The 13,761-nt window shown below is 41.3% G+C and overlaps 1 protein-coding gene across 1 annotated transcript in view; it reads left to right on the top strand.

Annotated features, from left to right (window-relative positions):
• The window catches only part of HPSE2 (heparanase 2 (inactive)), a 439,765-nt gene that overhangs the window by 413,729 nt on the left and 12,275 nt on the right, over positions 1–13,761 (top strand). The window contains exon 11 of the mRNA XM_036438802.2: positions 5,308–5,454. Coding sequence (XP_036294695.1) covers positions 5,308–5,454 — 147 coding nt within the window. The remainder of the gene's footprint in view (positions 1–5,307; positions 5,455–13,761) is intronic.

Raw genomic sequence — 13,761 nt, 5'->3', positions numbered from 1 at the left:
CTCCAGAACCTCTCTGGGGAAATAGTACCACTGTACTTTGGTCACTAGTGTTCATCCTCCCCATAGAAAAAGAGAGAGGGAGGGATAAAGGGAGGGAGAGAGGGAGGAAGAGAGGGAAGGAGGGAAGGAGGGAGAGAAGGAGGAAGAGAGGGAGGGAAGGAAGGAGACTTTACTAATCCATCCCACACATGACCCTAATGATAATAATTGGGGTGAAGTTCTTTTTGTTCCCATTAGAAAAGAAAATCCTCAATGGATGCACTGCACTGGCTGAGATTACTGGTCTCTTTCATGTCAGTGGGTGTCAGATACCCCACATAAGTAGGCACAAGCAAAGAAGTGTCTCTGTTCCCTCTCTGGGAAGCCAGGTGCCCTGTCTGTACCCCCTCGTCCTCCAAACAGTCATGAGGAAACATTATTGACTCAATCTATTTGTGGCCAACAAGGCCAAGCTCACAAAAACGTCCCAGAGTGGGCATACTGGCTTCATACTGTTCAGTCTTGACCAGTAGTCTGAAAATATATATCCTTGGTCAAGTCAGGGACTGGTGAGAAAGTATAAACTTACCAGTAGAATAACCCAAAGCAAGTGTCTATGGACACAACTCCTGCACTCCAGTGTGTATTGAACACTTGCTATGTGCCAAGCATCTTGCCAGTAATTTGCACTTGCATTGAATCCCACAGTTCTGCTGCATCACTCTTATATGCCAATAACACCATTAGTAGTGAGACAGTTTTACATTTGGGAAGAACCTTTAGAGATATTTTGGCCCAGGATCCTATACAACACAGAAATTCCTTTTATACTCTCTCTGATGGTTATACAACCTCTACTTGAATGCCTCACTGTCTCTCATGGCAGTCTCTTGCATTGTGGGTCATTCCTGACCTAGGAGAGCATTGTTTTTTATGATAGATTTGGGAGCAAAAGTTAGATGCTCATATCACCACCAGCAGGTGCTTTTCTTCTTTCTGTTCTAGAGTTAACAAGTTAGGACACTGACAGCATGGCAGTTCTCACCTTCTTGTTCAGAGAACAAATATGTTTTGACTGGGAGAAACCTTTTTCTAAACAATTCTGCTGAGAAAATGTATGTTTCTAGGGAGGAGCTGTGGTCCTTCGCCAAGTTCAGAACCAATTGGAACCTGGTGAATATTGAAGCAAAATTGAGCCTTTTGGGGTTCAAGTTCATTTATTATTGGCAAAACATGACTTCCTGTTTTTCAGAAGAAAAAAAATTTTTAAGACTCATAAAAAAGGTTCCTAGGCTTCTTGGACATCCAATGGCTCTTACAAAACAATATTTTGATGAGTTAAGTGTAAATGAATCAGAAACATGTGGATTAAATTTCCCTTAAAATACACATGGGCTTTGAAATTAGGGCAAAAAAAAAAAATGTTTGGCAAAACATGGCCTGACTTTTACCGAACCCAAAAACTTTGAAATAGAGTTGGAAACAATGGACCAACCCAGTTTTCAAGCGCATTGACTTTCCCTGAGAATGACTGTGATCCCAGAGCATCATCCACCCTTCCTTCCCTTTTGCAGTCCCCCAGCTTCGCTGGAGACATTTCTAGAACAGTGACTATTTTTTATCTGGAGGTCAAGATGCACCTCCCCAAATGACATTCCCCACCTCTTACATCCAAGATATTCCAATTCCAGCTTCCCTTCCCTGACTCACTTCCTCCTCCTCCCATGGCAACACAGAGATGTCAGGCAGTGAGAGAACAGCCAGAAAGATGAGCTCCAGATTCACTGATTCTCTGCTGGTGGTGAAGTGTCACCATGAGTGAAACATGGAACAAGACAGATGTTCTACCAGACAAAAGGGACATTTATTAAGAGAATCAAAACCCACCTGGACTAATTGCCTGCAAGCCACACCTTCAGTCAGACCCCATTTTTTAGGGAAAGGGACTGTTTTCTATAGGCAGAGAATATACATTCTTCAGGAACCTGGATTTTCAGCACAGTACTTTCAGTTTGGTGCTGTACTCTCCAGCCAAAAGTGTGTCTTCCCAGCCAGACTGCCTGCTTAATGCTCTTGCCCATCAGCCAAGCAGGGAAGGTCTGGCTGAGGCAGTCTTCAAGCCAGTTCCTACCTGAGGAGGCTGCGGGAATTCTGAGAGTTTCTGCACAGTAATCTCTGGGCAGGTTTTCAATACTGGTTTGCTTACCTCAGGGGGACTATGTGAATGGAAATTAGGCCAGTGCCAAGCAGCTTGAAAAGATGGCTTTCCCTGGAGCGATGTGTGATTTCAGGTCTCTCTCCCCCCAACCCCACTCCCACTTCCCCACCTCCCACCCTCTGCTCTCCAGAATTGAGGCGTCTTTATGCCCGGCTCTGCAGAAGAGAAACTCATAAAGGCAAGCACAGGGCTCTCTCCTCCTCCACTGTTGGCCTTTGAGAAGGCCTTTGTTTGATGATTATTAACAAAGGGATTACCATAGTCAGCAAAACTGATATCCATGTATGCCCACATTCATTCACACTCTGAACCAGAGTAGCAGTAGTTAAAGGTGTCTTCCTCAGTTCTGCACATAGTTAAGTTTAAAGCCCACCACTGGTATTCTTTAATGATGGTAAGTGCTGACAGACTGGAGCATCTTTCTTCAGAGCTCTGGTGACACAAGCCTGCTTAAATAAATTGGCATTCTCTTCTGACCTAACTCATTTGGTTCCAAAAGCTAATTCACACATTTCAGGGGCTTGAGAAGGAACAGAAGAAGAGGAACCAGATAGAAGAGACATTTTCATTTAATAATTTATCAGAATATCAATGTAGGTATACAAGAAGCTGTGAACATAATAATATGCAAGAAAAATCATGACAGAGAGCTGGTGGGGTATACTTTAGTTACACTTCTCATAATCTGAATGGATTGTTCTGGGAAAATGGTCCCCACACCCAACTCATCTGCCCAATATCACAGAGAGATTAAAAATACAGATTCCCAGGCTCTAATCACAAATGAATGCAATAAAAAAATTCAAGGATGAGCCCTGGAAACTATATTATTAAAAAAAAAACAATAAACCAGTTGTCATATTGACAACTGCCCTTGGTCATTCAATTCTTTTTTATTTATATTTTTTAATTGATTTCAGAGAGGAAGGAAGAGGGAGAGAGATAGAAACATCAATGATGAGAGAGAATCATTGATTGGCTGCCTCCTGCATGCCCCTCACTGGGGACCACGCCCCCAAGCCAGATATGTGCCCTTGACCTGAATAGAACCTGGGACCCTTCAGTCCACAGGCTGATTCTCTATCCATTGAACCAAGCCAGCTAGGGCTCAATTCTTAATTATCACCCTTAGAAGTAGAAATGAGTGATCCAGCGGCGGAAGGGTGCTGTTTCTGCAAGGAATGATCTTTTCCTCTGGGCAAAGTTGACGTAGAGTTTCTCTGAACTCCTCCTTTGAAGGCAGGACCAGGTCTTTTTTTCTGTTTCCTCTCATTAACCCATCCAGATGAGGCCTTACGGGACCCCTTAAAAACAAAACATTTTTTCCTACAAGAGAGAAGGAAATCATTATCGTTTTGTTGATATACACTGAAAGGCCATGTAGGCATATAGTTTTCCCAGGCTTCTGAACATCCTGTACTGGTTTAAAAGGATTCCAATATGGTGAAGAGTTTTATAAGCTAGGAGTAGGTAAAACAGCGAGATCAGAAATAATAAAGATCAATAAATTTGACTACATAAAACTTTTAACTTTTATACATAAAATACAATGTAAACAAGCTGAATTAGTCAAAGAAAACTGAGGGACATTTTGTAACATACATGCAGGCAAAGGATCACTATCCTTAATAAATAAATATTTTTTATAAACCAATAGAAAACAGGCAAAGGACATGATCGGTTTACAAAAGAAGACATTAAATGCCAAATAGACAAATTTAAAAAAAAATGCTGTACCTCAATATAATTCTTTAAAATTACAAATTAATACAGCATTGAAGTCCCATTATCACTTATCAGGTTGAGACAGTTGTCCACTGTTTTTAAAGGTATGAGGAAATGTGTGTTCTTATACATAGTCAACTAGAGCAAAAAGATACAAACTTTCTAAAGAGTTATTATCAGTGCTATCGAAATGTGTATGTCAGGATCAGTGAGGTTATGCTGTGATAACAGAGGACCTTCAGATATCCACAGCATTCGATAAGAAAATGTATCTCTCACTCACACTGCCTGTCTGTCACAGCTCAGCTGCAGCTCTGCTCCACATCATCTTCACTCCAGGATGCAGGTCACTAGGGCCTCTCTGCCAAGAACATTGCTGGTCTTCTGGCAGAGAGAAAGGGGGCATGGCAAAGCATGGGTTGGCTCTTAAAGCTTCTGCCCAGAGGCCTTACCACCCACATTTCATTGAGCAAAGCCAATAATGTGAGCACTGTAGGGTTCAACAGAGCAGGGACAGAAAACATTCCACAGGGAGGGACACCACTGGGAATGAAGAGTTGGTGAGGAATCATACAATGTGCATTCCCCTTGACCTAATGTTTCCAACTTTGAAGACTTCATCCATCAGAAATAATCGTGATGTGAAAAAGGTGTATGTGCAGAGTGCTTCATCACATAATTTGTAATGGCAAACAAATGAAAACAACAAAGTAGGGCATTAGGTAAATAAATTATGTTGCATTCCTATGATTTAATTTAGCATTCTTTTATAAGCAGAATACATCACATAATAAGATGGGAACATGTTTATGATGCTCATGAGCTGAAAAGACTGTGTGAACAATGTGATCCCAGTTATGTAAAAACTGAGAAATATGTATGCATGTGCCACATATTCAGCAAATATTGTTGAATTAATAAACTAAAAACTTCTAGAAGGATGTTTACCAAAATGTTATTATATTCCAAAATACTTGGATTATGGGGATTTTCTTTTTTCTTTTTTGTATTTTTGTATGTTTTTTCTATTTACTTATTTATTTATCTATTTATCTATCTATTTATTTATTTATTTATTTATTATAATTAGCATGTTTTGCTTCCATACTCAGAAAAATATATTTTGTTTTTCTTTTTTTGTTTTTCAAATTATTGCAATGCATTTAAACAAAAACAAATGGAGTGTGGTGAGACTTGAGCAACTTCTTTGCAGAAAATCACAATAATAAGCCCTTCCTGTCTTTGAAGGTCTAGGGTGGCCAAGAGCCATAAAATAAAGTGCCCTTTCCTAGGGCTGTCGTGTTTCATGCAGTCTGTAAATTATTTAGAGACATTTAACTGACCACTATTTCCATCTTCTCTCTCTCTCTCTCTCTGAATCTCAGCCACAACTATGTGCGAGGGTCCATTACACTTTTTATCATCAACCTGCACAGATCAAGAAAGAAAATAAAACTGGCTGGGACTCTCAGGGACAAGCTTGTGCACCAGTATCTGCTGCAGCCCTATGGACAGGAGGGCCTGAAGTCCAAGTAAGTGCTGGCCTGGAAATAACTTAGGTGCAAGGGCAACAGGAGCTGGTAGGCAAGGGTCTAGAGAGTCTTCCCTTTGCTGAAGGTACCAAGGGTGCTGCTAATTAACTCAGGGGCTCAGTAGGATGGAGTCAGGGGAATACTGACTCCCTTTGGGAACCTCGTCAAGCATCTCCTGTCTCTAGGCTTAGATCACTCAACTATAATGTAAAATGGTGGACAAAATATTTCTCAACAAGGTGATTCTTGATATCTGGGATTCTTCATTATTCGGGATGACCACATTTCAAGCTATTTAGCATCCTTGGGCCCTATGCACTCTCCTATAGTACTCCCTAGTCATGTGACAACCTAAAACACTGGGAATTGAGAACAATGTCCCTTCCAGCCATAATATTCTCTAATGCTCTAACTCCCTATTTGGCATTATTTATAAACCTTGTGGGGCTTAGAGGAAGGAGCACTGAACAAAGGATCAGAAGTTCAGACATTAACTAGGTTCTGCCCCTAACTTTGTGACTTTGGGTACATTACCTCTCTGGATCTCAATCTTATCTGAACAACAGGAGAGAAGGTGTATTGTGGGGGCTTTGATGTCTCTTAAAACTCTATAAATATATAATCCTGCAATATTCCCTCCCTCCCTCAGTTTCTATTAGGGTCTATTGATAACACTGACTACTATCAATAGAAAGCAGCTCTAGGCCACAGTGAGAAGGGCTTGGTCAAGGGTAAAGCCACCCCAGCTCCCCGAGTAAGGCCTCCCAGAAAGGGCATGGGCTGTTGTCCTGGGAGTGTTCCCACTCCATTTTTAATGCTTACCAAGTTAAGCAAAGCCGTAAACTTGGAGCAGGTGGCTTACACTCCCACAGCTGCCCACAACTATTTGCGCTTTAATTGTTCGCTGTTGCACTGCAACCTTGGTGGCTTGCATTTGGCTTCCAACTGTATGAGCAATGGGAACAAAACACAATCTGGGAAGTCACTTACTGAGTTTTTTAGCCCACCCTAGATCTTTATTTTCAGTCTTAGTTCATATTCTGGCTCTGTTTTCTGGCTAAATGCACATTGCTTCTATTTTTTTTTTCCTTCTCGATCCTACCTGTATCAGAGGAACTCTTTTGACTGTTTTATCCCCTCTCTCTCAACTTCCAAGCAGTTCATGACTGGTGTGAAGAATTCCCAGTCTTCATCCTCAGCAGGACACTTGGTTTTGGTTTACTAAATAATTATGAGTTGGGCAAATCCTTTAACCCAAATCCTTAGGCCTCAATTTCTTTGTCTACAAAATTCAGGGGGTGTTATATATTTGGTAAGATTCCTTGCAGCTCTAAAATTCTCACCCTTGGTCTGACTTTCTGAGGATTCTGCATTTGTTCAAGTCTCCCACTGCCATTCAGTAATGACCTAAAAGTCATGTGTGTCAGAGGGACTGACTCTTCAGCAGCGAATGTGACAGTTCAGGGTCCTTTAGAACTGAAGAGATTAGGAGCTGAGCCTGCCCAGTGTCAGGAAGACCATGAGTATCCAGTAGAAGGAATTGACTTAATGTCTAGTCGTTCCACAGGGGTCCTGAAGAGGACTTGGTAATAACCACTGAGATCCAGTAACAATGCCAAGCAATTGGAAGAAGAGGGAGCTGGAACCAGGCCTGGATGTGAATCCAGTTGCTACCATTTGCCTCAGCTCTCTTACTGTCAGAAGGGTTATTAGAATTATTGTGAAAATCGAATTAGAGCATATGAGTGAAATAAGCCTCCTACAAAGAAAATTTTACACACCCACACATGTAGATACATATGAATGTAAATACAGATGACACATATAATTTCACACCTATGATATTAAAGAGAGTTTTTTATTAGAAGTCAACAGACCTGACTTCTGAGTGTAAGCCTGCAACTGCTCTTCTGTGGAATTGTGGGCCCTTCACTCACATCACTAACCCTGTTTCTCTCCTGTAAACTGCTGCTGATTTACCACCTCTCCCCTCCTAGACCTTGGTGGCTGTGACTTGTGCTGTGCCACCTTGGACTGTCAGCTATCAGACAGGGACTGCCATGTACAGGTTCAGTGCTGCATCCCACACTCTGCTCAGTAACTACTAAGAGCAAGAGCCCTCAGCAGTTCTGGGATGGGGTCTCACAGGAAGGGTGTGGTTTTGGTGCAGCAGAGTCCACAGGAAAGGATGAAAGCAAATGCTAGGAAATGATTTCAGCCTTTGGTGTCTCCTTCTCTCATTTATAAGCCTCTGGAGCCAGGTTCTGTGTTCTGTGTCTGCTAATTCCTCGCTGTGGCCTGAAGCCATGTTAACTCTGGGAGCCAGGGGTCCTGCAATTGCCTGTCTGGAGGAACCCAGAAGAAGATACAAAGCAAGTCAGTGCACCATTCAAGCCACCAGCCTGGCATTCTGGTGTTCCCTCCTCGGATTTCAGGAGTAGTGAGACACTGGCAAATTTTTTTTATTAGTAGATTACATGTGGTAATTTTTCTTCTCTTAAAATTGCCATTCAGGACTGGAAATATTTGAAATCTCTGAAAGGGAATCTCCATGTGAACTCAGGACTTAGGAATGCCAGGTATTTTTGCACAGGAAGCCCCTTTGGGGCCATTGATCATGCATAACCCAAGCATCCAGAACCACAATGGAGGTTCCTGTTTCTCATCTAAGTGAGAGCACAAATTATCAGACCCACCTATATATCAGATGGGTCTTAACTCAAGTCTCAACTCTTTAAGTGAAATAGTTTCATTCTAGGAACCAGATAAAAGGTGGGGGCTCTATAACCTCTAGGATCGGAAAAGAGAAACTTAAAAAAAAAAAAAAAAAACTTTAGTGTGTACGAGAGAAAGGTATAGTGTATCTGAAATATATGTTCTTCAAGAGTGGCTGGAGGAAATGGCAGACTTAATTCAGAGAAGAAAAACAAGGTAAGTCATGAGGACTTTCTTCAGATAATGAAAGGACTGGTAACTGAAAGAAAAACAGATTTGGCCTAGAATCCTCTAAAATGATAGAAAACCATGGAGTATAATTTAAAAGAGAGAGATTTCACCACAAAATGAGCTCATTTTCCCATGGCTTGCCTCGTCCGACCAAGTCCAGGATAGGCTTTCTCAGGAGATAGCCTATTAGTCAGAGACTGAGAAACCATGGCCACCTCAGAGGTGCCCACACAGTAGGAGGCTGAGGTAAAAGATTACTGCTTCCATCAAATTCTAATATTCTGTCATTCTCTCCATTCCCCTTTCACCCCACTCCCATTTCACTTGTGGAGCTGGTTGTCTCTGTGCTCACCAGCAAAGTGGCTTCTTTAAGCCACTAACAGGCCACACAGAGACGGTGCTACAGGAGGGAGTGGTGGTAATAACGGGCTAGGTTTTCTCCAAAAAATCTCCACCTGTCCCTCCCTGTCATGTTCCCTGGTTTCTTACCTCTCTGTGAGGAAGACTGACCATTCGCTCCCAAGACAATAATAGTTCCCCTTATGGATAAGTCAAAGGGCACCTTTGGGGACATCTCTACCATCTACAAAGGAGAGAATCTTTTGTAAGTTCAAAAATCAATAAATATTGTCCTGTAGGGAATCATTTCTACCCCAGACATAAATATGTCCAATGTCTTTCAACAGAGAAGCAATATGAAGTCAGACCAAACAAGTCAACTTATGGCAAAAAACAGGAGGACTCACTTTATGGAGAGAAAATCCAGCCCAGAGCAGGTGTTTGGTTAGATCCCAGTGTTCTTCCCTATGTGTCTTATTCAGTTCCACTTGGATGGAAAACTATCCAAAAATTAGAAAAGAAGAAAACAACTTCTGTCACATTGGCTGCTCTATTCTGACACACTGGCCTGAGGGAATCAGCAGATGCTGAGAGTCCTGGAGTGGAATGACATTTCAAGGTGTTGTGCTTCATTCCCCTGCCTTCAGAAAGTCTGTGGCTATAACATCTGGACCAGGAGATGCTCTGTGTTTAAAGACCTCTGGGGAAGGAGTGCCCACAGTTTCAATTCTGTCTGCATTTTATAAGAACACTTATATAACACTGGGGCCTGCTGTGCCTGTGGCTAGAACTTTATAGATAATAAAGAGCTTTAATAGCCATTATCTCCTTTAACCTTCCAAACAGCGCCATAAAGTAAGTAGAACAATTCCTGCCTCTCTCCCATTTTAGAATTGAAGAAACTGAGTTTGAGAGCATTATTGACTTTTCAAGAGTCATACGGCTATTAGGTGATAGAGCTAGAAAATACCTAGCATTTAGCTCTCCTGACCCCAAATTCAGTGTACTTGCTTCAACACTATACTACCTCAACAGCCCTGTAATATGAAATTATAATGACCCAATGACAAATATACAGTATGGATAAATAATACTCTCTGGTTTAATTTCATCTTGGGCTCATTACATAATGAATATATTCTCAAAGTATTAGGTTACTCAGTAATGTTCTCTCCTTTAGGCTAAACTCAATCCAGCTCCATTAAATTTTCTTCACAAGTCCTAATTTCAGATTCTTCTTAAAAGTTCTACTCTGTACCACTTCTAAGATTTTGTTTCCCAAAGAATTTCAGTAAAAGCAAAATTGGGTGATTCCCTTCTATTACTTCTATGCTCTTCTTAAACAAAGGGATTATTAAACACCAGAGTGATTACAATGAATTTAGTCTTTGGTCTCTAAAAATGAATCTCAAAATATTATATTTTGACCCCATACACAGACACTGCCAGTTGCCCTATACCTGCTGGAGCCCCTCTCAGAGGCCCATCTCTGGGGAAAGATGCTGGCAGGAAAGGTTTCTCAGGGAAACTGAAGAGTAAATATCTTCAACATCCATCAACTTTTACTGAGATTGTACTTTGTGCCAGACATAACTTTTTCCTCTTCAACCGTCTAACATGCAGTGGCAATTAATCTGGCTAAAATTTTTAATGAATTGTGTTCTATAACTATAAGAACTCAGGAACCCCAGTAGACAAATTAGGGGAAAAGTCTAAACATAAAGTTTAATATGAATACTTCAGATCAGAACATCTTTTCATTAACCTAATGACAGGCCGTGTCAGCACCTGGCCTTCCAAAGCTATTTAATGTGGGATGTTTAGAGAGAAAGGGGACAGTTCATAGGTCTCTGCCCTGAAATAGTTCATCTCTATTAGAAGTAAAGAAGCAAACAGTTAGCGGGAAGCAGCCTGTGGATGAAACCTTGAGAGGCGAAGAGTAGGTCTGCTTTGGAGTTAACAGGTTCCATATTAAACATCTAAATTTCATACCTGCATGAGGCTCTCCTTCAGCTGCCATGATTTTACCTGAAAGAATCTCAAGGATTTTGTGAACCAAAAGTTGTTTTGCCTATTTTGGGAAGAAATGAATATCATTGTTTTTCCTAATCTACATATTGCTTTTTTCCCCATCTCTCTGGGCTACAACTTTTGCTTTGATATTACCCTCATTAAATGTTATATCAAAGAGAAACATTGGCATCTAACTGCATGCCTTTATAGAGTTGTCATTTAATGTTAGCCAAACAGATTGGTTTTGAAAATACTCAAGTAACTCCCAGGTGCTAAGACTAAAAATAACTTCATGTCCGTGTGGGAGCAGACCACATTCTGATACTTCATTTCCAGATTCAGTGCTTGGCTACTTGTTAAAAGTCCTGAGAGCTGACCTGGCCACCACCTGACCCACCACAGTCTCTCTCTGATGATAACTGGAAGCACCACGTTTATTCTTGAATCTGGCAAAGGAGTTTTGGGGAAAATATTAACCCTAAAAATTCTATACCAAGACTCCTTACCCATACACTCAACAAAATCTGAATGCCTGTTTACTGGACCATAGGGCCGGTACTCCCTTTATGTCAAGGACTCAAGACGTCTAAGTGTTCAACTTCTATACTTAGTTGGTACCTGGAGCTTTTGAACTCTGGTCAATCAGATGTATTCCCTGCAGGTTTCCATTCCTGTATCTTCATTAGTCTGGAATAATTTAAATTATTTTATAATAATAAAAGCATAACATGCTAATTAGACCGGACAGCTGAACCACCTTCTGGATGAAGCCAGGATTGTGAGGACCGAGGAGAACTGCTGGGGCTGCAAGGGCCAAACTCCTTGCATGAATTTTGTGTATTGGGCCTCTAGTCTTTAAAATAAACTAACTCTATCTATGAAAGTTCGACACTTATTAAAAGACTAGACACCCGTGCACAGTTAGGGTCCCTAGGCCTAGCCTGGCCTCCATCACTGGCCTCTGCCACCCTGCGACGCCACGTGAAGCTCCCCCCTCCTCCCCGCCCCCCCGCCCCCCTCGCAGTCCTACATTCATGATGCTCATGGCCCCTGGACTGCTCCACAAGGCTCCTCCTGCCACTGCTCCATGGAACGCCCACCCCCCATCCCAGGCCCCGCGACTGCTTTGGGAGGCTCCCCCTCCCCCTCAACTGCTCTGCAAAACTCCCTCCACCACATGACTACTCTGTGAGGCTCCCCCCACCCCTTGACTGCTTCGTAAAGCTTGCTGCCCCCCTGCAAAGCTCACCACTGGATGCTCCAAGAAATCCCCACCACCACTACCACCACTGCTCCACAACATTTCCCCCACCCAGTGACTGCCCCGTGAAACTCACTGCCACCTGATGACTGCTCTGCTAAGCTCTCTGCTGCCGCCTGAAGAAGCAGCCTGCCCCTGCCGCTCAACAGTCCCCAATCCCCACCACCACCACCCCTGCCTCATGGTGAGCCGCTGGGGGGCCAAGGGGAGGGGGGACTCAAGAGGTGCTCCATGCACTTCATGGTGACCGGTCGTCTATTCAGTCATGATGGCACCTGCCTCTTTATATATTAGGATGATTTTATAGAGTGGAAAAATGGAAGTACTGTTAGAGATGAAGATGTTTCTTCTTTAATATCCCTGACAGCTTCTGTTCGATGAGACTACTCATCTCATGAGTTGGCCCACTCCCAGATTAGATGGCTCTGGTTATAGAAAAGATCCTCTTTATATGTGGCCAGAAGGTGTTTTCTTCCAACTTCTTCCCTTGCTTTAGAAAAATAAAGCAGAGTAAATCTATTAAATGAATTGTGAGCAATTCTTTATAACAATTTTTCAATATGTCTCCCCTTAGAATTCTAGTTTCCAAGCTAAACACTCTCAGCTCATTCAACCATTCTTCAAATAGCCTGGTTTAGAGATTGCTCACTATGCTCTTTGCCTTAGAATTTACTGAGTTTTAGACCCTTATCTCATATGATTAACAGTTCAATTTTCTTACTTCAGACAAGCTTAGTTGTAGAAGTCTGAGAAAAAGTAGGAAATGTAAATATTTTATTATAATTTGTCTCATTCACACAGAATAATAATAGTTTTATATCTTTGCAACTTTATAATGAAAAATTGTATTCTTATTTAATTTATATTTTTTGAGTATTAGTGAGATTGAATATTTTTATGTCTATTAGTATTGTATTACTTTTATGCATTTTCTATGCCCTTTGCTTATTTTTCTACTGGGGCGTTATCTGTTTTATTAATGATTTGTAAGTTTTTTTCTAATATAAGGCTATTTCCCCTTTGCTATCTATCATATGTGTTGAAATATTGTCTCTAATATTTTATTTGCTATTTTCCAGCTATTTCACTTTTAGGGTATTATCTTGACATATAGAAGTATTCCCTTTTATATAGTTAAATCTATTTATCTTTTGCTTTGTGACTTCTTTCATTCTACTTATATTTTTTATGTATTCATATTTCTGAAATAAGATAAATAGGTATCTTTATTTTCTTCCTAGTTTCTTTGTGGTTTTGTTTTTATCTCAGTTTCTTTAATGCACTTGGAATTCATTTTGGCGTCCCATAAGTAAAGAGCATCAACAGTGGTGCTGTCCAAACTGAGAGTGTGTGAGGAAGCCTGCTCATTCATGCAGGCTTCAGGTGCTGATTCAAAATGCTATTTCAAAAAGATCCTTTTTTTAAGAGTGAGAGTCAGAATAAAGGGTCCTACTACTACAAATACTACCACATCTTCTGCAGCCCCTTTGGAGGTCACTCAAAGCCCTGGGAAGAAAGGGAAGATGTAGAGGCTGGGAATGGTGATTGACAGGAAAGGTACCTGTGAGGGCAAGACCTCAGAGCTGCCATTGGGGAACAGGAAGTTAGTGTTCTCAAATAGACTGTAACAGAAGAAATATCTACACTAATAAAAGAGAAAGATGCAAATTGATCATACCTCCATGATGCCCACCAGCCAATCAAGAGTGAGTATGCAAATTAACCCAACAAAGATGGTGGGTTAATTT

The sequence above is a fragment of the Pipistrellus kuhlii genome, unplaced genomic scaffold (genome assembly GCF_014108245.1).
Source record: "Pipistrellus kuhlii isolate mPipKuh1 unplaced genomic scaffold, mPipKuh1.p scaffold_m20_p_15, whole genome shotgun sequence".
In the NCBI taxonomy this organism is placed as follows: Eukaryota; Metazoa; Chordata; class Mammalia; order Chiroptera; family Vespertilionidae; genus Pipistrellus; species Pipistrellus kuhlii.
This window is presented reverse-complemented; position numbering and strand designations above follow the sequence as displayed.